At 40.5% G+C, this 26939-nt stretch overlaps 1 protein-coding gene across 1 annotated transcript; it reads left to right on the plus strand.

Moving 5' to 3' along the window:
- Positions 1 to 489: 489 nt before the first annotated feature.
- LOC119720517 (xaa-Pro aminopeptidase 1-like) lies at positions 490 to 25247 on the plus strand. The gene is made up of 21 exons (XM_038190213.1): positions 490 to 594; positions 1689 to 1871; positions 3599 to 3662; positions 3923 to 4027; positions 6309 to 6349; positions 6661 to 6712; positions 8235 to 8381; positions 10115 to 10210; positions 10892 to 10973; positions 11921 to 12068; positions 12836 to 12880; positions 14054 to 14140; positions 15432 to 15482; positions 17100 to 17158; positions 17573 to 17722; positions 20839 to 20899; positions 21683 to 21752; positions 22336 to 22512; positions 22979 to 23055; positions 23822 to 23920; positions 24869 to 25247. Exons 2-21 carry the CDS (start codon positions 1752 to 1754, stop codon positions 24986 to 24988), a joined length of 1851 nt encoding a protein of 616 aa, XP_038046141.1. The 5' UTR covers positions 490 to 594; positions 1689 to 1751; the 3' UTR covers positions 24989 to 25247.
- The last annotated feature ends 1692 nt before the right edge of the window (positions 25248 to 26939 follow it).

Below are 26939 nucleotides of genomic sequence, written 5' to 3' on the forward strand. Positions count from 1 at the left end.
AATGATAAAAGTAATACAAAGTAACAAATATTCAACTACTGCGATAAAAAAAATACAGAAGATATATAAGCAGGCTAACTAATTATAACACAACAAATTCGACATTGACAACGGTGGAGAAAGCAACGGTAAATCTACCATATTTTGTGATAACTGAAGAGTCTGATGCTTGATCCTGGGGAAAAAATGAGTTGTAAGCCAATAGTTGAAAAGATCGAATCCTGTAAATTGTATCCAAATGAGTGGTCCAACACATACAAATAGTGGAGGTAGAATAAGGGTCAATTGGGGTTTTAGAAGTTATTAAAGTTGAAATTTTTTGTACACAACCCTATGGGAATATCACCCTAAAATGGTACAATTTCCCGTAATATCAAGACCCGTAAAAGTAATCATAAGCATAACCGCACACGCCCTTATCGTAGTAGTTCCTCCCCCCTCGTCACTGTGTGGCCCCGCCTCTGCTACGAGAAAACCGCCTCTGATCAGTCTGGTTCCCAGTCGCAAACTCATGTTACCACTACTAGTCCAGATACTAGGCTCATGCTATGTACTGCTGGTCCGGTCGCGTTGCCGTCAGTCGGTGTGTGATACGTGAGTATAAAGTGTTAGATTTAAGTTTAAAAAGGTTTTACAGTAATCATAGTCAATGTGGATTATCCGTTGCAATAAACTATGCTATGGTGATAAAACTGTTACCTGTGACTATGTCTGTGTTTACGATTTTGACAGTGTTTTGATATATTTTTGTGTTGACTGTTGTCCCAGCATGCCCAGTTTCCGGACGCAGTCATCAGAACTGCTTTACCCGTTGGGGGCGCCCAAATCAACATTTGGCTTTTGTGGGTGCACTGCACCAAATCCAAATTGAGTTCCATTGAAATTGAAAACAGTGTGGAATCAACAAAGTTCAGGGCCAAATAACATGCAAGCCGACATGGAGTAATTGCAGAATACCCTGCCACTCGGAAATACACCCCTTAAATCTCTGGCTACCTGGTTGGAATCACTGGAAAAGAAACAATTCAAGTCCATGCCAGCTACGCGGATACCGAGTGGGGGTCCATTATTTGAGAACGAAGCAGCACAAAAGGAATGGGAGTTGCTGAAAAAATTCTAAGTCCAAACCAACTACCCTGATGGCGGCTACGCGGATACGGAGTGGGAGTGCAGTGGAGCATGACGCATAGTATACAAGTAGCGCTGAGAAGGTTTATTGAGCCTTTGAGGGCAATCAACCGTGACTCCGTAGCCGGCTATGAGGTGGATAGATTGAATGGCGGGGTATTCTGCAATTGTGCTGCCGACATAATGACATAATATGAAAAGGAAAAAAATGTTTCAACGTGATACTGCTTGATGATACAATACCTTTTTCAACATTTGGCTATGGTTTGGATTTAGTATAGACCCATGAATATAGCTATACATGTACATGTATTTGGGACAGGTCTATTTTTGAGTAGAGTCCTGGGAAGGAGGCTAACTTAGGGTTCGCAAGCAAGAGTGAGTTCCTGTTCAAATCCGAGAACTGCAGTTTGTTCGTTGGCACATTTAAGTTCCGATTGGTTTGAATGAAGAAGCAGTGTCGTCATAACAAACGGGCCCAGCGCTGATGTGAAGAACAAGTGAGTGTATTTTAGGAATGGGGTCCTAAAAGTAACTAAAGCCATTTTGTGTTTGAGAAGAAAATCAGTGGACCCCAATTCAGCAGCACTGCACCTGGGAGCAACTGGAGGCTGTGAATCACCATGACGACCAAGAATACAACCGCCCTCTTGCAGAAGCTGCGGAGTTTGATGAAGGCCAAGCAGTACATTGGCTCGGAACCTATCCAGGCGTACATCATACCATCAGGGGACGCACATCAGGTACCAGGCTTGGACTATTACGTTTTAATTATACCGTATAAGTGACAATATATTTTTGATACCGAATGATAATTTTAAAATAGCGAACTACCGACCAACGTCAGTATGGAATTTCTTCCTCGTAAATTTGGCCAGATGTGTGCAAAACCCTTTTAATAAAAGGTGGCAGAAACAACTTGGCAAGATATTTTTCCTTTTAATATCTTGATATTTGAAGGTGAACATTGTGCTTACTAACAATCATCCAGCAAGGCCTTTAAAGTTGTACATATGTATCTTATTGCATTTTGATAACGTAATAGTCTGCCCAAAAACGTACACATTAAAACCCTTACCCTCCAGGGTACGTTTGCTAGAACCCTGCCAAACATAGCAACATGCGACACTTGACTAAGTGACAAGCCTGCCAAATGTAGCAAGATCCATCAGGGGAAAAGTCTCAAGGCCACACTGCCTCAGAGACCGTGGTCACCGCATGCAGCAGGATACTGTGGCATTGTTCAATTGGACTAGCTCTCATTGTTTCAGAGCTGGCCATTCCTGCGCTGATGTTGGTAGCTGAATGCATCAAAGTGCACCAGTTCTTTTCCACCTGATGCACTCGAAACGGAAAACGGAATTTGAATCTGAAGAAAATAATTTCTGCAATTTTATTGATAAAAAACATAATTTCGTTATATTTATTGAGTACAAAATGAATTATTGATGATTGATTGAACAGACGAGCCATACAACAAATGAGCGGTGTTTATATCACGATTTTGGGGGGACAAAAATGTGCAAGATCAGAGCAATAAATGTTACGAGATCATTACCGTAGTACGCGTAGTCATGGGAGTGACAGTCCCGACGCATGCCGTAGCTGTCGGTCAGCGCAACCGGCAGGTTTATTTTTCTGTTCAATCAATCAACCATTCGTATAACATCTAACTTTGGCTCTATTGAAATGCATGTTGTGCTTAGGTCCAAAATCTACCGTGTGTTCTTATTCCTCCATGCGTAAACTATCCTATTTTGTCGCTAACGTTAGCCCGAAAACAAAATGGCAGACATGAATTTCGCTTCGGCCAGCTGATGGGATTGGCCTGTACATTGATCGGCCGTTGATAAAATAAAAATCTTTTGGGGCAGTTTTTTCGCGCTCCAATTAAACGACTATTTCATTATCGTCTTGGAATTATTTACTGTGTACATGGTATATGTTTAAATGCCTTTTTATGTATTGAACAAATGTGAAACGGAATTTTTCAGCCTGAAACGGAATTCAGGAATTCAGGAAAATGGAATTTGCACTTTTCTGAAACGGAAAATCACCGCATGGTTAGGGTAAATACAGAATACCGCCATATTGTTGTGGCTATATACGTGCATCCGGCAACCAGAATTAGAAGCTTTTACAGCGGTGGTGCCACACTCGCCCGCATACTGGAAGACAAGGTGCAGTGCGCGTGCATGTTGGTCCAAGGAGCCTGGTGCCACCTCAGAAAATATCTGTTGCCGGATTAGTCTATACCATGGACTCTCACAATCCAAACTACTGAACAAACCTATCAGGTACATGATGCCTTCAGTATGTGAATTCATTGGTACTACTCCATTTTTTCCAATGACATTTACGTACCAAAAATGAAGATCTTGAATTGCTAAACAATATTTTGTCATGGTAATTTTCTGACCTGAGGCATTTCTGCGGGTCCATTATATGTGGTTCTGGTTTTACTTTACAGAGTGAGTACATAGCAGCGTGTGATTGCCGTCGCGCTTACATATCCGGATTCACAGGTTCCTTTGGTAAGTTCATATCTTGAATTTCTTGCTCCATTGGACTGTTCTCATTATCTTAGAGGCAACTGTTGTACATGTACAATAGCATGTGCCTATAAATCCAAAATTCTTTGCTTACCTGTGAAATACGCTTATCGTAAGCACAGTGAGTGGGAAGTTTTGCTAATGGTAAGCTGAGCCAGAAATTTGGGTTCTGTTTCTTTGGGTTTGTTTTTAGTATGGATTTATGTCAAGAACTTTTATTTCTTTATGTTGTCTGTGAACAGGGACAGCCTTAGTCACTGAGGACATTGCAGCTATGTGGACAGACGGGAGGTATTTTTTACAGGCGTCTCAACAAATGGATTCCAATTGGACCTTAATGAAGCATGGTGAGTGGTCAATGACTCTAAGACATATACACATTGCTGGTTTTCAGCTAATATGCTGCTTACCACATATAGGTGTATTTGCTTAGCGTTAGTTAAGGTTTTGTCGAAGCTTCTAGAAATTTACCCCTCATTGTGGATGGGTTCAGTCTAAAAAATACAGGTGTAACTGTGAGAGATTTACATTTTTTCATATGGCCGTTTAACTCAGTCTGGCTATGTAGAGTTGCGCTAACCCCAAAAAGTATTCGAGCAAATAGAATTAATTTTCATTTTAATATTACAGAGCGCGCTGTCCGAAACGTCGAGTTCTACACTCAACCAACCGGTTCTTTTCAGAACCACACTTCTTCCTAGAAGAGATTTCTTTCCACATGGTGTTACCCGCGAACATTATAATTGATCTCATCCGCCATGCAAAGCTTCAAGTCATATACAGGGTGAGTAAAAAAAAAGCAAAACCCAAATGTCAGGACTATTGTTTTAGTGAAGTTCTGCATGTAGCACTTTCAAAATCTAGGATATGAAAGCCCAAGTCATAAGCTATCTGTTAGTACAAGAATCATTCAAATCACTTATGTAATTTTCAAGTTACAGAATTTTAAACACAACCACCGTTTTAAAGTTCTGTCCACGGATCACAAAAAAAGTGTGCGTTCTTTCAGCAAAACGAAAACAATTCACACACATCCCTATGTGATTTGTTTTCGTTTTGCTGAAAGAACACTTTTCTTCTTGTGATCCGTGGACAGAACTTTAATTTAAGACGGTGGTTGTGTTTAAAATTCTTGAAAAGTACATAAGTGATTTGAATGATTCTTCTACTAAAAGAAAGCTTATGAATTGGGCTTTCATATCCTAGATTTTGAAAGTGCTACCAGCAGAACTTCACTAAAACAATGGTCCCAACATTTGGGTTCCGGTTTTTTTTTACTCACCCTGTATGTTTCATTTTAATATGTGGAATCATTCTGAAAGATCGTGACAATTCGTCTTTGTACGCCTGGCAAGTGTAGTGACTCTCTAAAACTTTCAAATATTGAACTTTATTCGAAATCTTTGTAATAATTTAGTTCTTCACGACTCTTGATAGCTAGTCTGAAATAGTTGTAAGGTCATGTGATGTTATTCTTTTTATGTAAATTGAATCAGGTCTTGGCATTGCTTGATACTCTGCAAACACAAAGCATTATAATTTTTATATAACATTCATAAATACCTGAGACAGATTGCCAATTCCTATTGGTTGAGAGCTCATCACATGGGTGGTTTTAAACCACCGGTAAAACACCGCTGCATTCTGCGCCACATAGCGCAGTAGGCGACCCGCACCCACCAATCTCCATATAAGGAGATTTTTAGCACTACTCGCGCAAGGCACATACCATAGACATGGCCAGAGGGGTGTTTCACAAAACAGAAGTAGAATTGTTGAACAAAAATCATTGAAAATGACTTGTTTTGGTTTTTTGACTAAAAGGGAATAAATTACTTGTGTATGTGCTTGGCAGGTTTTAAACAAGTACATTTAAAACCGCTAGGGGCCTGGACGCAGATAATGACCCTCGCTTTCGGTTTGGGCCATTATCCGTGTCCAGGCCCGTAGCCAGTTTTAAATGTAATTGTTTAAATCTGGCCAAGCACACATTTGTTCCCTTAATATGTAAGCTGCATGTCATGGGCAGCCAATTAGAATCTAAAGCTGCAGTAAAACAAGTTATATGCTGAGATTTGAAGGTTTGCATGGTGGAAAGATACTAAGACAAGATAAGTTTGCAGTAGCACCATGTGAATAAATCTCTTTTGTGAGTATGTGTGGTTCGGAAAAAGAACCGGAGGGACTCAACGTTTTGAGCAGTCATTATCTGCGTCCAGGCCCCTAGTGGGTTTAAATGTACTTGGAATCCCTCATTCTCCTCACTGTGTACTGACACGCTCCAGTGATCATCCAGCATCCCTCAGTCAACTTGCATCCTTCCCAGCTTCACCGGTTTCGAGCTTCACCAGTTTGCGTCCTTCTCACGCCTCACCGCACCCATCCTTATAACATCGCATCATCGTTGGAATCCCTCATTCTCCTGACGACGGGCAGAGCATACTGTTCGAAATGTTGAGTCCCTCCGGTTCTTTTCAGAACCACACATACTCACAAAAGAGATTTATTCACATGGTGCTACCACAAACTTATCTTGTCTAAGTTATATTCTGTTTTCATAGAGTTCATTTATGCATGCCAGTCATGTAATAATGGAGATCATAATGTTTTGTCCATGTTTGTTTTTAGGTTTAAAGAAGACGCCATCGCAGGAAGATTGGCTAGTCAAGGTAAGAGGGGCTACAATCCCGACCAAAATGATAACGCTTGCCCCTCGCACAATTTAACCAGCGTGCTTCGTGTGCAACTATTGCCTGGCACGCCGCGCGGATGCGACTGGTGCGTGTAAAATCAGACAGTCCTAAATATTCAAATATTCGGTCAATCGCAGTTTCGGATAATTGAATACTAAATTATTCGCAAATTCGCATATCTCATAGTTTTCAAAAACTTTAAGTTGTACTACAGGTAGCTCTGTCCCATAGTTTTCAACAATATTAATTTTGTACTTTGTCTTTTTGTTTGTTTGTTTGTAACACAGAATTTACCGAAAGGTGCCCGTGTTGGTGTCGACCCGTTCTTGTTTGCAAATGGTAAGATGAGTGTGCAGAGCAGAGGGTGCAGGGAGAGTGTTGGAAATTCTGGGGGGGGGGGGGGGAGAATTTGCGTGGTTTGAGTGTTCGTGAACATGTAATAGAAAAATCATCATATAGCAGGCATGTAACTTTTCCTCGGATCCACTGATTTCCTCTTTTTTTACTTCTCATGAATGCCATTACAAATTGTAAAATACTGTACAAAGTCTTGTGTGGTTTGGAATTTCCTTGGTTTTTCTAAACTTTCTGTTGCATGCCTGATGTAGACTCTGTAAATGAACCGTAGTTAGCACTATATGGCCATGTACAAGAGATGTATTATGCGAGGCACATCATGCATGCGCACTGCTTCATGTGTACAGGGCGAGTAAAAAAACGAATCCCAAATGTCGGGACTATTGTTTTGGTGAAGTTCTGCATGTAGCACTTTCAAAATCTAGGATATGAAAGCCTAATTCATAGGCTTTCTTTTAGTACAAGAATCATTCAAATCACTCATATACTTTTCAAGTTACAGAATTTTAAACACAACCACCGTTTTAAAGTTCTGTCCACGAATCACAAAAAGTTCAGTGTTCTTTCAGCAAAACGAAAACAAATCACATAGGGATGTGTGTGAATTGTTTTCGTTTTGCTGAAAGAACACACGCATTTTAGTGATCCGTGGACACAATTTAAAATGGTGGTTGTGTTTAGAATTCCGTAACTTGAAAAATACATGAGTGATTTGAATGATTCTTGTTCTAAAAGAAGGCTTATGAATTGGGCTTTCATATCCTAGATTTTGAAAGTGCTACGTGCAGAACTTCACTAAAACAATAGTCCTGACATTTGGGTTTCGCTTTCTGTTACTCACCCTGTATAGCCTAAAGTACAAATTACTAATGTTTCTTCTTACTGTACGTAACACCATAGTGTCTTCGTATAGACGGCAGGCATATGGTGGCAGCGTGTCAGTCAAAAGGTTGGCTCATACTTGTCATAAATACAAACGGCAAGCAAGTGTGACATCACAAATCGTTCGCAGCAAAATGTGCCAGAGTTGACGTGTGTTTAACTCTTGCGAATCCGCAGAGCAAAGACTCGCCATGAACCCACAAATTTGCGTTCACGTTTGTTTTATGTGCCGGGTATGAATCCCCGGTATTCCTCTCTTTGACAAAATCTAATCAAGCTCACAGTTGTATAATTGTTTGTGCGTTCAATATCTATTTACTGTTCAGTAAGATTTGAGGCTTTGCATGATGGAGATACTAATGGATGAAAGGTTTGTGGAAACACCATGTGAGAATAATTTCTCAAACTAAGAGAATGGTTCTGAGAAGAACTAGAGGTATAAAGTTGGCGACGGTCAGAGCATACTGACCGGAACGTCAAGTTTATACCTCTGGTTCTTTTCAGAACCATTCTCTTAGTTTTAGAAATTATTTCCATATGGTGTTTACACAAACCTTTCTTTCGTATTTAGTATTCAGTATCTGTTTTTTCAACTGTTCTTGACAATCTGGACTGTTTTCAGATCAGTGGAAGAAATTCTCCACCACACTGAGCCAGGAAGGCATCAGTCTGGTGCCCACTGTAGTCAACCTGGTAGACCTGGTGTGGGGAGACGAGAGACCGTCCCCACCATTCGACCAAGTGATCGTTCAAGAAACCAAGTTTGCCGGTAAGACCAGGGCCCAGTTTCATGGCTCTGCTAACCACAGAATTCCGTGCTTACGATCACCATTTTGTACTACAGTGGAACGTCCCTATACCGAACACCGCTATACCAAACATTTGGCTGTAACGAACATCAGCCTCGTGTAAAAACATTCCAAAGATTGTTGTTGGAAATGTCAACAGAAGAGCGACAAATGGCTATTTTCCCCCACATGACGAATATAAGGGAAAAGCCACCCACGTAAGCTCAAAAACTGTGTAATTACATGATTTGATAGTCGCACATGTTCGAAGTCGTCTTTCAGTAACTACCAGGGCGTACTTGGTGAAGTTCTGCTACGGAATTGAAAATATTAATGGACACGTTTGTCATTTTGCGACTCGGCGTGTGGTTTGTAAATGCAACTTCACAACAACAATGATCAAAAGAGGACACCACTTAATTGTGAAAATCGCTTTGCGAACAATTTCTGTGGATTCCATGATGTTCGTTATAGCGGTGTTCCACTGTAATTGTGTTCTGTGCTAACCCTGTAAGCACAGAATCCTTAGTAATGGATGGTACGATGGTACAGTAAGCAGGGATTTTCTGCTACAGTAAGCATATACATGTATTAGCTATCAGGCAGGCGACGCAAATTCACTCACCGTCCATTCATTCTTTTGAATGAGATATATTTAACGGTAGTATTAAGTCTAGACCTGTAGGCATATCCCATTTTAGACTTTTACACATGCTGCACTAAATTTAAGGACAGTGTTTCACGAAAGTCTCCATTCACAGCACAAACTCTCCCACAATGAAGGACATAATATGCCCTCACTGCACATTGTTGATCTGTCCGTAAAAGGCTATTGCAACATAGTTCTGTTGTTGTTATTACATGCGCTGCAGTTGCAGTTGCTGTTACTGCTGGGGCTGTTTTTGTTGTTGTTGCAAATGTTGCTGTAAATGCTGATATTCTGCTATCAATGTAACTGTGTCAATGGCAAACCTATATTTAACCGTTTAGTCAATGTACTGCCTAGATCCACCCTGCCTATATAACTCACTGTAGTGCCTGAAACCGCCCAAACGGAATAAACACAATGTAATACAGGGTGAGTAAAAAAAAAGCGAAACCCAAATGTCGGGACCATTGTTTTAGTGAAGTTCTGCATGTAGCACTTTCAAAATGTAGGATATAAAAGCCCCATTCATAAGCTATCTTTTAGTACAAGAATCATTCAAATCACTTCTGTACTTTTTAAGTTAAGGAATTTTAAACACAACCACCATTTTGAAGTGCTGTCCACGGATCACAAAAAGGTAAGTGTTCTTTCAGCAAAACGAAAAAAAATCACATAGGGATGTTTGTGAATTGTTTTCGTTTTGCTGAAAGAACGCACACCATTTGTGTGATCCGTGGACAGAACTTTAAAACGGTGGTTGTGTTTAAAACTCCATAACTTGAAAAGTACATACGTGATTTGAATGATTCTTGTACTAAAAGAAAGCTTACGAATTGGGCTTTTATACCCTAGATTTTGATAGTGCTACATGCAGAACTTCACTAAAACAATAGTCCCGACATTTGGGTTTCGTGTTTTTTGACTCACCCTGTACAGTGTAACACAGTTGCTAACCGGTAATAATTTATAAATCAAATTAGGCTTTTGCCTTTCACCATAAATTATTAATAATCTATAAATTCTGTTGCCTTAAAGTGTACTGCTTAATGTTTCAATACAATATAGGTGTCTCTTGGCCAGAGAAGATCAACAAGATGCGCGAAGCAATGACCAGTAAGAATGCCCAGTACCTAGTCCTGACAGCACTGGATGAAATTGCATGTGAGTCAATCCCAATATATGTCATTGTTATTATGCTGCTTAACGTTTAGCAGGAAAGTTGAGCCAACTCTGAACCATTTTGCTAACTCTTTGCGTATTTTATGGGGTAGAGTGTGGGGTGCCATGGCTTAGTGGTCTGGAGCAGTGAATTTTACCAGATCGCGTCGGAGGACGTGATAACACGCACTGGCTGTTTTTGTACACAGGCACAGCTAGTTAAGACGTCTAGATTGCCTCGACTCGCCTCCGGGTGACGTCTAAACACGCTAATCATGTATTTTGTTCACACACACACACAGTCCGTGAAGTCTTTGGAGGCGGACCGTGTGTTGATCTTGAATTGGCCGTTGTGCACGGCCTATTGTAAAATTTACGCTCCAGTGCACACCCTAGAGTATTGAAACATATGAGGCTTCAGCTAGAAATATCGTGCAAATACTGTTGAAATAACTCTTGGGAATCAGTATTTGAGGCGATTGGCTGTATATCAGAGGTTCAAAAGTTGGCTGGAAAATTTTGCCTTTTGCGAAAATTGAAAGTTTCGGCAAAAACAATCCTGGTACAAAGTGGTTAAACAAATTCTGGCGGTTGGAAGATTTATTCCTAGTTAAGACAAAAATTTGAGGGTAAACAAGAATTGAAATGTTTTTGTCATGCTTTCCTGCTTTGTTTTTCCAACAGGGCTCTTCAATTTAAGGGGATCTGACATTGAGTACAATCCTGTCTTCGTTGCGTATGCAGTCGTTGGCATGGACAGCGTGTAGTAAGTATTCAGAGCATTCTCATAGATGTTCACGATGGTGTTTGTAGCACTTGTTTTGCAAGAAAAAGTTGATTGCTATAAATATAGGAAATTATATCAATAATCTACATTTGGGATACATGTATTTCACTGTAAATATACATACAGGGTCATTCTTTTTACTTTGCTTGACTTTATTTCCATCCAAGGTAGGTATATATACAATAATTAGCCACTTTCTTATTATTATACAAAACCATGACAAAATGCAATAATTTTCGTGATGTTAAGAAATATAAAGCTTTCCATAAATTTAGGGTCCAATTCTTTTTGTGTCCCCTGTTACATCTGATTTAAGATTTAGTAAATTCAAGGCACATTCTTTAATGCCGCCTTATGCAAAGGAAAGTACAAATGTATCTGCCAAACAAACAAAAATAGTTTGAAGTCAATTTTAATGATACTTGCATGGCAAATTACACAGGTCAGGTGTATCAGAGTAACCAAAAAAGTCACCCTTTTACCCCCCCCCCCACATTTAAGGAATGGCCCTTCAACATTTTTTCTAAATGCTAGGTGACCAAGATAAGTGAAGTTTGGTTATTTTAATAACAAGCTAAAGCACAAAATGTTGGAGATCTCCCAATAAAAGTGCACCTTTAACCCTGACCCTCAATCCTCCAAATTCCTCCGAATGGTTTTGGAAGATTTTGGAAGACAATTATTATGGAGGATTGAGGGCACATGGACATTCAGTATTGGTTGATTTTGGAGGATTGAGGCTGAACGATGTTTGAAGGAGATGAGGATTTTGAAAGATTGAGGCTGAATGCATTTTGAGGCAGGGCTGTTGAAGGATTTTGAAGGATTGATGCAGTGGGTATCCCTTGTAAATCCACAATTTTGGAGGATTTTGGACAACTGTAATAATGGCCTTGGGGTTATTTTTTTTTCTTTTTATCTTTTAGCTTGTTCATAGATGATCAGAAGTTGACCAAGGAAGTGAGGGACCATCTCATGAATGATGGGTTGAAAGTCGAAATCCAGGAGTATGAAGCCATCCAACAGTTCCTGGCTGATCTGTATCAGGAAGGTAGCGACACCGGAAAAACCTGGGTATGTTTAACGTCCCTGGTAGAGATGAATAATTGAATGTGCGCAGAGTGCTAGGAGAGTTTGGTTTTATGTGGGAACTGTAGAGGTCACTGTTCGGCATAATAGTCATGGCAGCCAATATAAAATTCAATAGGCTGTATTTTTTAGCAAATTGGAACAGTAATGTTGGATGCACGTCTGTCAATACGCCATTTGTTCAAGAATATGGCTATCGGAGAACCACCAACTAACTAGTGTGTGACTCTTGATGCATTTTGTGTTAGTATTAACTCTTTGTATACAACAATTAATGCTGTTATTAAAATTAAAACAATGCCGTGAGAGGATGAATTAACATTGAATAAGTCTTGGTGATGGCAAGTTTATCTGAAAATTAGTTGACTCACATTTGTGGAATTCTTGGCAACTTTGTTAAACAGGCATGCAACTTTTCCTTGGATCCGCTTATTTCCTCTTTTTTTACTTCTCATGAATGTCATTACAAATTGGAAAACGCTGTACAAAGTCTTGTGTGGTAAGACATTTCCGCGTTTTTTTATTTCCAGTTGCATGACTGGTTAAATATCTCTACCTGAAAATGTTGATTGAATAGTTTTCTTAAAATTTACTTGCGTAAAAGTTCAAAGCATGTTTGAAACATCTAGGTAAAACCACTTTGGCCTACCATATTTTTTTTTTTTAATTCAGATGCTTAGACCTTGTGTATTATTTTGCAATTTGAATTCAGTAACTTTCCATTATTTCTTCGTTTTCTTGTTTTCACACAGATGAGTCCCAAGTCCAGCTATGCTTTAGTCAGCTGTATTCCCAAGGTATGTAACTAGGCAAACGGGCGGTAATCCAGCCTTCATATGGAATTCACTGTGTATGCCATTAGCAAATTTTGAATGACCACTCATTGACCATGTAACCACAAAATGAGCCAACAAATAAATGTTACTCAACTTCAGTAACTCTGGCGATCTACAGGGTGGATAAAAAAGAAAGAAACCGAGATATTATTGCTAATTGGAACAGAGGTAGGGCTCATGTGAATCAAACGGAGATATCTTCTGTTAGGGTTGAATCTCCTCTTTAAAATGACACCCTGATCATGGCATTACATTCACGGTTGACTGAGCAGTGACCAATTTTACGAAAGGGTCTATTTGGAGAGTTGCGCCATTTTTCGTGGTGAAATCTCTTTTTTCCCCCACCTGCCTTGATTGGCAACCATAGCCTTTCACTCTGTGACAAATGACACCACATAAACCACAATTGAAAAGTGGTGCAAGTCTCTTAATAGACCCTGTCATAAAATTGGTCACTGCTCAGTCAACCATGAATGTAATGCCATGGTCAGGGTGTCATTAAAGAGGAGATTCAACCCTAACAGAGGATATCTCCCTTTGATTCACATGTGCCCTACTTCTGTTCCAGATAGCAATAATATCTGGGTTTTTAAATTTTTTATCCACCCTGTATATTGGCATTACTAAACTCAGTACCCTCAGAAGAATTGGGCCACAACACATGATGCAATTTGCAGGCAGCTTTTTGCATTCAATCTCCAAGAAAAAAACAACTAGCAAACTAAATTCAATGCAATGTTTTGAGGAATTTCCATAAACTGTTGGGAAAAATGTACCTTCTTTAGCTTGCAGTGTAAATGGTTGTCTGAATCTTTATAAATGGTTTTGTGCATTTTAGCCCTGATATACAAATCCAAGCGCACTATCACTTCAATCAGGAAAAGGATTTAATTTCGGAAGGATTGAGATAGCTCTTGTAGGATAATCTGTCACGGGGCAGTTGCTTTGTCCAATAGCGTGCACAATGGTTTCTCCATTGAAGGGTTCTCTGTGACTATACAGGATTCGTCTGTATTCCTTTTGAATGCTCTTGTTCTACAGACTTGAGAAATACAAACGTCTCATTTCCTTGGAAATCTGACTTAAAGGTTGTTTTTGTTGTGACAGGTCACCTTTGTTGTTATTACTTTATAGTCCCAGTGTATCCTGCATGGGACCCCTGTGCTGGCCAGCAAAGCAGTCAAGAATGATGTAGAGATACAGGGCATGAAGAACGCACATGTAAGTTTTTTTTTAACAAATCTTAGGTTTGATTTGACAAAGTACTTCAATTAATCGTATCATAACTGGTTACGGTGTGTGATTCGTGGGCGATGGTATGTGGGCTCGAACCCTGACGGGCACATATGGTGTTTGTGTTCTTTGGCAAGATACTTTACTACAATTGTCTCTCTCAGAATTATAAATGGGTAACTGAGTACAGGACCAGATTACGTTGCTGCGGGAAACTGGTCTCATGGCCTTACGAACAGGGGTAATAATTGTGCATTGATACCCTGGTATAAAGCACTATATAAGTACCACAATAATTTGTGAGGCGTTCTGGCAAAATGAGAAAGAACTGGGCAGAGGTCGAAATGAGGGTTTGTGGGTATTAGGAAAGAGAATACAATTCCTCTTACAGTACCGTTTGTTGCACTTCAATCGGACATTCTGTTGACAAGTTATGACAGTTTAAAGTTCGCGTTTATCGACATGTCAAAAAAGTAAAATACTGAGAAAAAGGCCTTTAAATTTTCGAGTTTTGTATTCGTGAAAATGAAAGATGCCAATTGTTATTCCGTAAACGATTTTTGTATTATTTCTTTAAAATGTGTATAGCCACATCAGAGATTACAAATATCAATAAATCACCCGTGTTCAGTTGTTTGCATTTTTCTCCTCTTAGGTCAGTGCCCAGTTTCATCTCATTTTGGCAGAACGCCTCACATTTTACCGTGAATAAACACATACACACAATGTAAAAAAAAAAAAGGCTGTCGTGAGCCAAAGTGGCTCATCAGGCCGGCGTTTATCTCCGGTTTCAGTAGCATGAAACGACTGAGAATATTTCTACTCCCCCTGGATGGGATGCTAGTCCATCGCAGGTTACTCCCCAGCTAACACCGGTACCCATTATATACTCCTGGGTGGAGAGGGGCAAGTGGGGGTGACGTGGCTTGCTCAAGGACACAACATATGGCCAGCAGCTGGATTCGAACCCCTGACCCTCTGATCGTGAGTCACGAACCCTAACCACTAGGCCACACACTCCCCTTACACACAATGGCTACTGAACAATTCCAAGATATTTAGGATGGGTTGAATCTGTCCTAATTGTCGTGGCAAACACATCATAAGTGACTTTAATTTTGGGGTCATTTTAACGTAAAAATTGTCTTTTCAGAGCCTGCTGTTAACACAGTCGGTGAAACAAGCCTAAAACTCGAGAGATACTTTCGCAAACTAAAGATAAACATAGGAAGAGGTTATTAACTTGATAAGATTACTTCTCCTTTGTCGATTCTTGTAGATACGCGATGCAGTGGCACTATGTGAATACTTCATGTGGCTAGAGAAAGAGGTATGTTGGAGCATAGCACAATGGGTTTTTTTCATACGAAAATCCCATTCTTTTTCAATTAGATATGGTGCTCTTGTGTGTGACCATATAGCAAAGACCAACTTTTATATTGTATTGAAATCCTTCATATCAGAGGTTCTGGCAGTGGTTCGTGACATTTATTTGAATACAAATTTGCACATCTCATTTGTTATGGCCGGTCCAAATGTTTCACACAGACATTAAATTTTTCAGACTTTTGTCTGAAATCTAAATTTTTGAATCTGAGAAAAAGACATTATTAGTATAGAAAGATATACATCTTTCATACATTTTCATCAATTTTCAGACTTTTGTTTTAAATGGACAATATCATCCCTGGTTTCAGCACTGTGTTGTTTACTATTGGTGCTAAGGATGTGAACATTAGACTGTACTTCATGGAAAAGATGTGAAGAATTCATGCTTCAGCTATTTTGCGTTTGTCTACAACCTTTTTATTAAAATGCAGTGATTTTTTTTAGTGCAGTGGCATAGTGCACTGTTGACATTTTTTTGCCTTGTCATTTAATTATTTGGTGTACATGCGCATGGTTGAATTTTAGACCGAAGTGTGAGAATCATGTGTAACCTGGAAAAATGACACACTTGGGGGAACTCGCACAAACTAAGACTCTATGGGGATTAACTAACAAAACTAAACTAAACTCAGGATCTTTGAAGGGAAAATTTGCGAGGAAATTGAATTAATAGAGACCAGAGATGAATTCTAGATTTCAAACAAAAAAGGACCAAAAAGAATTTATTCACAAGAACCTTAAACCAAAAACCAGAAACTAAAAGCAAAGAATAAAATCTAAAAACCAAAGACTAAAACCAAAAACCAACACAGTGTGAATAGTGGATCTTTCAAAGAACACTCAAGCAGGAATAAAATCAAATGACTCGAGCAGACAGAGCTCAAACAGGACACACCACTCCAGTTAGGAGGAACATAAGATACCGGTATACTATGAAGTTGTCTCTGTTGGTCTGCTGATTGAACTAAAGTGTGGCTGGACCATGTGGCAGCTAATATAGGGGAAACATGTGGGCTAAAGTAAACAACCAGGGGGACACACTACCAAGAAAGGGGGGGGGGGAATCTTAAGTAAGACTAAAATGATTTCTTTTTGTTCTAAAGGGGAGCTACTCCTATATACTATACACTTCATACATGAAAAATATACAAGATAAATTTGGCCCTGCCTCACATGCATACATGTAAAAAAAATCAAACATTGATAAAGAAATCTTAAAACCCTCTCACCAATATTTCTCAAATCCGAATTGTCATCTAGAATGGGCTAAGCCCAGAGCCAAATTGCATAGAGCCGCCGTGCACAAAGGTTTGTTAAGCACAAATATACATGGAATAGCAAAAAAAAACACAGGTTACCAGCAAAAATATCGTGTGGTGCATATTAATATTCACTGGTTCCTGACTGATTTTGGCAATGCACTAACTTTATTAAGCAATAGATGTGCTTACCAGAATTATTAAAATTGGGCCCATATTATTTATACCTTTTCCTACAAAGTGACATATTCTTCCACCTAACCTCTTCATCAGATTGTTTGTGTTCTTTGCTCCCCTAGGTCCCCAAGGGTAATCTGACTGAAATTTCCGCCTCCGATCAGCTAGAACAATTCCGAAGGTGTGTAGAGCATCCTTGGTTATCACAAATGCTCACTTTACAGTTTGTGGATGATGATGATGCCCCTCTTCATTGCATCTGATGAAGTAGTTGTAGCTACGAAAGCAATCATTTATGACTTGACTGATTTACAATGTATGTGCCTTTGGCCCTTATTTTGAAGCAGGAATTAGCCACAGATACATTGCTTTTATCGGAGGCGGCCATTTTGGAGTACAACTACCACTTTAAGTGTCCCTAAAAACTGGTACCCAGAAGCTAAGTGTATGCGTATGCATGCTTGACGCGAAACAAATGTGTCTTGTTACACGTATCCTTTTGTAAACGAAACCTGTCTATCGGTGAGAAATTGTCCACCATAACATTTATTGAAATAGCAAAAAATAATTACTTGTTAATTCTTTCATTTCACAGGGAGCAAGAGGACTTTGTAAGTCTGAGCTTCGCCACAATCTCCAGCACAGGGGCCCACGGGGCCATCATTCATTACAAAGCCAGCCCAGAGACCGATGCACCCCTCAACACCCAGGAAATCTACCTGTGTGACTCTGGAGCCCAGTTCAAGTAAGGAACCCATAGGATCCTGAGCTACCCCAAACTACCCAGCCTGTCACTCCCTGTAATGCCCCAAATTGCCCAGTTCACGTCAGGAGCCCATAGGATCCTGAGCTACCCCAAACTACCCAGCCTGTTACTCCCTATACTACCCAAATTGCCCAGTTCATGTAAGGAGCCCATAGGATCCTGAGCTACCCCAAACTATCCAGCCTGTTACTCCCTATACTGCCCCAAATTGCCCAGTTCACATAAGGAGCCCATAGGATCCTGAGCTACCCCAAACTACCCAGCCTGTTACCCCCTATACTGCCCCAAATTGCCCAGTTCAGGTAATGAGCCCGTAGGATCCTGAGCTACCCCAAACTACCCAGCCTGTTACTCCCTATACTGCCCCAAATTGCCCAGTTCACTTAGGAGCCCATAGGATCCTGAGCTACCCCAAACTACCCAGCCTGTTACTCCCTATACTGCCCCAAATTGCCCAGTTCACGTAAGGAGCCCATAGGATCCTGAGCTACCCCAAACTACCCAGCCTGTTACTCCCTATACTGCCCCAAATTGCCCAGTTCACATAAGGAGCCCATAGGATCCTGAGCTACCCCAAACTACCCAGCCTGTTACTCCCTATACTGCCCCAAATTGCCCAGTTCACTTAGGAGCCCATAGGATCCTGAGCTACCCCAAACTACCCAGCCTGTTACTCCCTATACTGCCCCAAATTGCCCAGTTCACGTAAGGAGCCCATAGGATCCTGAGCTACCCCAAACTACCCAGCCTGTTACTCCCTATACTGCCCCAAATTGCCCAGTTCACGTAAGGAGCCCATAGGATCCTGAGCTACTCCAAACTACCCAGCCTGTTACTGCCTACACTGCCCCAAATTGCCCAGTTCACGTAAGGAGCCCATAGGATCCTGAGCTACTCCAAACTACCCAGCCTGTTACTCCCTATACTGCCCCAAATTGCCCAGTTCACGTAAGGAGCCCATAGGATCCTGAGCTACCCCAAACTACCCAGCCTGTTACTCCCTATACTGCCCAAAATTGCCCAGTTCACGTAAGGAGCCCATAGGATCCTGAGCTACCCCAAACTACCCAGCCTGTTACTCCCTATACTGCCCCAAATTGCCCAGTTCACGTAAGGAGCCCATGGGATCCTGAGCTACCCCAAACTACCCAGCCTGTTACTCCCTATACTGCCCAAAATTGCCCAGTTCACGTAAGGAGCCCATGGGATCCTGAGCTACCCCAAACTACCCAGCCTGTTACTGCCTACACTGCCCCAAACTGCCATAGCAATGTATGGTTTAACCCTCCTATGCAAATATACATTCTGTGCCAAGTTGACCTTTCAGTCGAAAATCAATCAAGTGACTGTTGTGACTATTTTCAACAGTTAAGAGCTCCCAGCCAACATAAAGTATGATTGACTGGTTGTGACTGTTTATGTAACTTGATACAGCTATGCTTTGATCGTAGGTGATTGACAAGCCAGCTGTGTCTGCCACTTGCCTATTTTTGTCTGTTGACTGAATTTGACTAGTCAGAGTGCTTGCTTGAAATCTTGAAATATGATCTAGATGTTGGTGACTAGCCTGTGTAAAAGGCTTGGCAGGGGAAGAGGATTGATTTTTTTTGACTGTCTGCGTTTGTTCAGATAGCAGGAAGGTTTTTATAATGTAACTCAAGTGCTGCTGAATTAAACCTTTTCCTTAAAATAGATGTATGGCCCGCTTCCACAAAATGAGGGTCAAGTTGCAAACAAAAAAATAAAGTAACTCTCTCAGCTCTCCGTTTTGAGGTTGTCAAAATCAGTCCACACTTTTTGTAACTTTTTCCCCTTAAACCATGCTGTGTTAGTACAATGCCAGAGAGCACAGTGCTGAATCAATCTGACATAGTGAGAGTTAATGTGAAAATTGGCTGTGCAGTAGTCTAGGGGCTAGGCGTTGTTACGGTTTGATAAACTAGTACGTGATAACCCACCGCTGCGATAACCCGCCGCCGCGAGAGGGCGTTGTCACGACCAACCAATATCATTCACGAACCCGTCAGGAACAGTGTCTAGGCCAATTCCTATTGGTTGTGTAACGCGCTCACCCCTGTTTGGCCTAATATACATGTATGTAGCGCGCGCATTCAAAACATTTCATTGTAGTTCCGAACCAAACTCTTAAATTACTTCCAGTAGAATAAAAGATGCAGCAAGACTTTTGTGCAACTTCACTGGTCAGCTCTTTTGTGGTGTGTAGTGTGCGTGAGACTGAAAATGGACCTGCAGAAGTAGCACATGCGCACTAGTTTCCCCCATTTTTCGGGGGGAGATTTTACAAATTTCCCAAGACGTTGTTCCTGACAGGTTTGTGGGTGATATTGGTTGGTCGTGATAATGCCCTTCGCGGCGGCGGGTTATCGCAGCGGCGAGTTATCGCGTATGTGCAGCTGTGACCTGCAATGGGTATCTTATCTTTTTTTTCAGAGAAAAATAAATTCTAAATAGACCTAAAGATATTGATTGCAGTGCCCGCCTCTGTGTCAGTTTCGAACCAGTCAACTGACCCTGTTAAGCTTTTATAGTGGTTGAAGGGTTAAGAGGTCTGCACTAGTAAGCCTGGAGTTGTGGGTTCAAGTCCCATTGTGATGTTGAATCTCTTAGAAAGAACTCGTTAAAAAGCCCCTATAAAGTTTTAAATGACAAAATCCAATACTGAGAGTAGAATCACACAAAATATTTGCCTATGGGCTCTGTGCACCAACAAAAGAGGGCGCGCTTTTACCACTTTTTGAGAGTGCCGTGGATGGGACACACTGTGTGTGTACTCGCTCGCGAAGTACGCTCGACTCCCTGAATGTGCCAAAGTGAGCGTCAGGCGTTGAGCGTCAGGCGTTGTCAGCGCGCGAATACGTTCAAATTTAACTTGTGATGGTCTCCCAGACTAATCCCAGCCCCCAATAACTTTGGATCATTCGAAATACGCAGTGGATGGACCGGAAACCAGTCTAGGTCTCCCCCAACTCTCCTTTTCTGGCCGTTGAAGGGGTACTGTGCACAGAAGCCCATAGTTGGAAGAGGTCAGGCACTTACCTGCAGTATTTCTTTTTCTTCTCTAACTTTTTCTTTAGAGACGGAACAACTGATGTAACAAGGACTATGCATTTTGGCACGCCTACGCCATACCAAAAGGTAAAGAGAAGCATAATCAATTTATGTGATCGTGGAGTGAATGTTCAGGAAGGTGCCATGATTCATTCACTGAACGTTTCAATTTGTTTTAGTGAAAACTGCAGTAGGCAAGTGAAACTTGGGGTTGAAGTAGAACAGAAAAAGAAAAAACCTACGTGCACAAAAGTTGAAGTGATGAAGAGAGAGAGCAAATAAATAGACCTTTGGGCGTTTCAAACTTTGTGCAAGCTTATTGAATAGGTAGTCCATCAAGTCCATCACAAGTTCCCACAAATCTGTGGCAAGGCGTCCAGTCCCAAGTCAAGTCACAAACTAATTAACTGTGACAAAGGCATTCCTTTTCATCCACTGCTACTCGTGACTGGACTTGTGAAAGGACTTACGATTTACTTGTAACTGGACGTGTCACGAATTTGTGAGGAACATTGGCACCCACTGTTGTTATTAAAACACACAGTCCGTACTTTAATAACTGTTGACTGCTTTGAGGTTGGATATAGTGATCTGAGGGAGCATAGTAGGGAAGCTGTGTATATGAGATAAGTTTTTTTACATGCAACGCGGTGCATATGAGGTAATTTATATGCAACACAGTGTATACATGTATGAAGTAAATGGTATACAAATATTGAGTGGCTCAGAGTGGAAAGGTAAAATTTGAACTTCGCCTCGTGAATACAACAATGCAAGTTATGAAAGGGCTTATCCTCTTTGTTACCTCCTCAGACAAGTCATTTGTTTTCAGCTATGGTTCATGATTTTCTTTTAAATTTTGTTGGACAGGAATGTTTCACCCGAGTTCTTAAAGGCGTCATATCAATGGCCACGTCTGTATTTCCTAATGGGACAACAGGTGAGCAGAGTAAGCCCTGGTACATTGCCCAGAAAAAAACCCATAATTTACCATTTACAAAAAAGAAAAGTATTCTGCCTTGACCATGAAATATAAATATTAATATTGTTCACGGATAACTAGATCAATTTCAAGTTGATGGTATCATAGTGCTTGTCTAAACTCTTCGACTATCATAAATGTGTTGTTTTTTCCAGCCGGCTTACAGATGAAAGCTTACTTAGAGCAATAGATGCTGCTATAGATACTGATCCTTGATGAAAATTTTAAAACAGTATATTCTGAAAGAAAATCATGCATTCAGGGTCAATACACAAATCCAATAGGCCCTGCCCCATGATGTTTTGATAATTCAAAGCCGTGATAAATGTCTAACATGTGTGCACTCAAAAATGATGTACGTGAAATGCATTCTTGGTTTATTATCCAAAATAAGAATAAGCAGCTAGTGAGCTTTTGAGTTACTCTAAAAACAGTAAGTGGAAAGCTGCTGTGTTTTTGGCCATCATAAAAGGGTGGCGGGTGGGAGGGGGTAGTAATTTTCAATGCTTAAAATGGTTTGTTTCCTTGTGTTCCCCACCAGGGAGTATGATAGACTCCTTTGCCCGGCGCTTCCTGTGGGAGGCGGGTCTAGACTACCTCCATGGCACCGGTCATGGGGTGGGAGCTTTCCTGAATGTCCACGAGGGACCCCAGCAGATCAGCTGGAGGGCGAGCGCCCTGGACGCAGCCTTAGAAGCTGGGGTCTTCATGTCCGATGGTGAGACAGAAAGAAAAAATAATGGCCAGGGGCCCAATTCATTAAAGTTGCTTTGCACAGAAATTTGCTAAGTTAAGAAAATATCTGCTTAGCAAAAAAATGTCACTGGCTAAAATAAACCAACATTCAGTGTTTTCTGATAAAATGTATGAGTTAGTTACTACAATGATTTAAAAAAAAGAAAGTATTAAACCAAGTTCTTTGCTCTAATAGAAATCGGCTCAAAACACTATGGTGTACTCGGACAAATTGATATTTTGTGTGCTTAAATAATTGCTTTGGCTTAAAGTAACAGCGGGGCTTTTGAACATTGTAAGAAATAATCTATATTTCAATAAAATACAGGTAATAAGCTTTAGAATGACATACATGTTTCATTTGTGGTATTTTTAAAGGTGTTTCATTGAGGTTTATAATTCTGTGGAAATGCCCACAAGTTATTTTTTATATTTGTTATTTATTGCAGAACCAGGATATTACGAGGATGGAGAATTTGGTATTCGGATTGAGAATATTGTCCTCGTCAAGCCTGTAGAAACCAAGGTATGAGGAGTATTGTTTTCATTTCAACTTAAAAACCTCTTGATACAAATCACGTTCTTGAAAAGAATTAGCAATATTAGCACTGTGTGCTCATGAGTGCCTGTAAGACCCAAATTCTGCAGATTTACTGTGACAGGACTTGGACCATAACCACCAAAACTCAGCTTTCACCAAACAGTGCATAATCAAACCATGTGCAGGATTTCTGCAACAAATTGGTTGTGCAGCTTCACTACTTGTAACTTGGCAAAGCTGCGCAACCCTCTAGTCACTGTAAACTGTATGGTTTTATTGATTCTTCACTGATTAAACACAATGTAACGGAATGTAGTACAGGTACTAATGTGTTAAAAAAATCTTGGACAAGGATATCTTTTGTGAGAGTTATTTTTGTACATATTGCTCACAAAACAGTTATTGCATTGCCTGCCATTTTTAAAATAGATTGTCTTATTTTCTTTCTTATTAAACTTTTTTTTTTTAATTCACAAATGACTGGCTTTATGACAATTCTGATTAGTCAGTCAAATTGTCCATTATCAGTTTGTAGGAAGTAACTTATGCCGCAACTCAATGTTTGCGTAAGTTATGCTATTATTTGTTGCACACGTCACTGAACTAATATGTTATTACATGCTGCACAGCCTATTCAATAAAATGTGGCAAAAGTGGAGTGTAGTTAAGATGGCTGCAGGAGAAAGAGGTAGGATGAAATGTAGCCTCCATTTTCCTGCCCATACATAACTTGTAAAATCTTTTATTTCAGTACAACTTCAGAAATACTGGATTCCTGACGTTTGAGACAGTGACCCTTGCGCCGATACAGACCAAGATGATTGAACCCTCATTGCTGACAGAGAAAGAGGTAATACAGGAATTTTCACTAAAAACCAAACCCTCTAAGTGTCCTTTTTTAGACACCCTGTATGTCTAACTGTGTCTCACTATGTATACCCAAAACGTGGCGCTCCTAACCCACTTACTAGAAAGTGAAAAAATTCTCCCCTCTCTGGAATAATATGAACCACAATGTGCAGTACCATGCACAGCAGTCTCACAGCACAGCTGTCAACAATCGTATCATTCTTCAACTCTAAACAAGTTTAAAAAAGGTGAACATTGCAGCTTCCCTTGCAAGAAATGAATTTAAGTGTGAATTAATCAATATTGGGTTGTGCCCATCACCGGCCTATTATTATTTTTTTTTAACACTTTTATACTCAATGGAGTGCTTGTGAGGAAAAATTCACAAACTTCTCGGCTGGGACTTGAACCCAGAACCTCCTGCTTGCTATTGTAGACGTCTTACCACGAAACTTGGTTGACAGGTTGAAAGTCTGGGGCCTTTAACCCTAACCGCCCTGAATCCTTCAAAATCCTCTTTGCCAAAGTGGAGGACTTTGGAGGATTGAAGTTACATGGCAAAATTGCGTTACTGATTTCGTAAGATGCACTTTGTCAAGGTCTTGGGCCGGACTTCGTGTTGTTTTTGCTCAGCCATGCATAAATATAGGCCTGGATTATGCTTGAACTCCTCCGTACTGCTCCAGGATGTCACTGACCAAGCCTCAACATATTGACAGTCACTGCTGCAGGATTCAGGCAGTGGTCACCCCTCCACGGACCATATTCAAGAAATAATGGAGGAATTTGCAGGATTGAGGCTATGCTATTTTTCCATGAGGCCAATTGGAGGATTTTGCAGGATTGAGGCTACATGCATGTACTAACAAAAAGGCCTAGGGAGTTAGGGTTAAAGGTCGAGGATTTTCAAAGAGCAAATGTGTCTACTCTTCCATTGTTTGTGCTTTAGGTGTCTTGGCTGAACGACTACCACGCCAAGTGCCGTGAGGTCGTGGGTGCTGAGCTTGAGAGGCAGGGCCGTCCAACTGCCCTGGCCTGGCTGCACAGAGAGACCGAACCCCTAGGATGAATGGACCACTCCCAATACCAATCCCACCAATAAGCAGGATCATTACAACTCATGCATAATTCATAAACCAAATGCACTTCTTTCATTGGTTGCTGCACCAATGCATTAGGAAAGTGTACACTCATAACTCTCACCCAATCAGCATTACCAGGTTAGCTCCCTGACTCCTTGACTATGCAACAGTAGTGATCCTAGGTCAACTTCAAAGTGGTACCATACTAAAGCCTCTATAACAGACACATTACATTGTTTAATGTATTACATGCGTTCTGCCAGAGTCTGACTAAAGACGTTCTGCCAGAGTCTGACTAAAGACTTTGGCGACTTTCTTAAACACTTGATAAAGAAGTAAAATGTGTATGAGGAGTATTAAAACAAATACACAACATGGTTTATATTTTGAAACAAGTAGTCAGAAATTACTGGTCTGATGCCTTGGTGTTGGCTGATTTTGCCGACGCTTTTGGGCAAGTAAGTTCTGGCATCTTCCCCTCAATCCATGTTGTATTTGCTAACTACATGTTTAAGCATGGTATAACCATTACATTTCAGTAAAATAATGACATGAAATATAGTGAAATTTGTATCGACCTTTGTGGCCATAAGATGGTATATTTTTGGAATATTTTTAGCTCTTGACAATTTTTACATCCTGTGAGATGTACCACTGAATGACAATCGGAATTTTGTAAAGATTTTTTGGCAAACGTGAATCTTCGATGTTGATTGCTGGATTCTGAATCTGTATGATATCCTGCATTGTACAATCGTTTTAGTGCTTGAATGTATGGCCTTGCTATACAGAACGAGTTTAAGAGGTCGACAGAGATAATTTTAAATATCAGGCCTGAAACTAGAATGTGTCAACCCTGTCGTTTGCCTCAACCTATTCCAATGAAATAGTATGAATTTTTGTATTTGAAAAGCTGTCAAGGTATATTTCCGATATTCTGCTTTATATAATGCCTGAATAAATCCCTGTCATCTGATTGATCAGTCGTTGATCACATGTCATTGAATTATTTGTCCCAACCCACGGCCTGGCCGCACCACAAAAACAGAAGTTCCAATCAACGGTGAACTGGTTCACGCCATTAGTTTGACAAGAATGGAACAAGGTCACGGATTACTTTTCAGTCGACCTCAAGCCAGGCGGGTTGAAGCCATCACCCTCGGGCAGCACACTCATATTTCCAGCCTTGCTTGCTGCGAGCGAGTCGCTGGCAGATATTTCCGGCCTCGCTCCCTGCGTGTTTATCCTTCATCCATTCCGAATACAGCAAAACCTTTGCGTGTATACACGGCCTCCGGCGCGAACTGGTTAATGGATGTTCCATCGCACGTTCAGACTATTGGTGGCTCTGACCAGTCAGATGACGAGGATTTATTCAGGTGTTGTATAAAACAAATAATGAATGTTTCACATTTGTGCAATGGAAAGAATAATTTCATTCGGTGACGGATGGATTGTTCCATTGTCACCTCATTAAATTATTCTTACCATTGCATTCATAAACATCCATTACTTGCATATTACCCGATTCTGGTTTATTTTCATTTTTGCTTGCCATGGAAGCTTGTTTATTATTAGAATCTTATCATTACTATGTGACGTTGAATAGTAGGATTTATGCAAAATTTACTCAGTTGTAATGCAAGTGCTGCTAATTACTCTAATTACTGTTGACAATTAGTGCCCTGGGATGTGTACAGGGTGGTAACAATTTACACTTTTTCAGGGGCAGATTTCTCAAAATTGAAGAGACATGTTGAAATTGTTTTAAAATATTCCTAAACTACAAGATCTTAGTTGTATATGGTGAAAACGACGTTGAAAATAAAGCTCAAGTTAAGAAATAGAAGCCGTTTACAGAAGAATGGTCAAAAACTAGTTGGTCCACGTCTATGGCAGTCATGTAGACCTAATTACACTTATTGCAGTGCTTTGTGC

Source organism: Patiria miniata, unplaced genomic scaffold (assembly GCF_015706575.1).
Source record: "Patiria miniata isolate m_02_andy unplaced genomic scaffold, ASM1570657v1 HiC_scaffold_9, whole genome shotgun sequence".
NCBI classification, from domain to species: Eukaryota; Metazoa; Echinodermata; class Asteroidea; order Valvatida; family Asterinidae; genus Patiria; species Patiria miniata.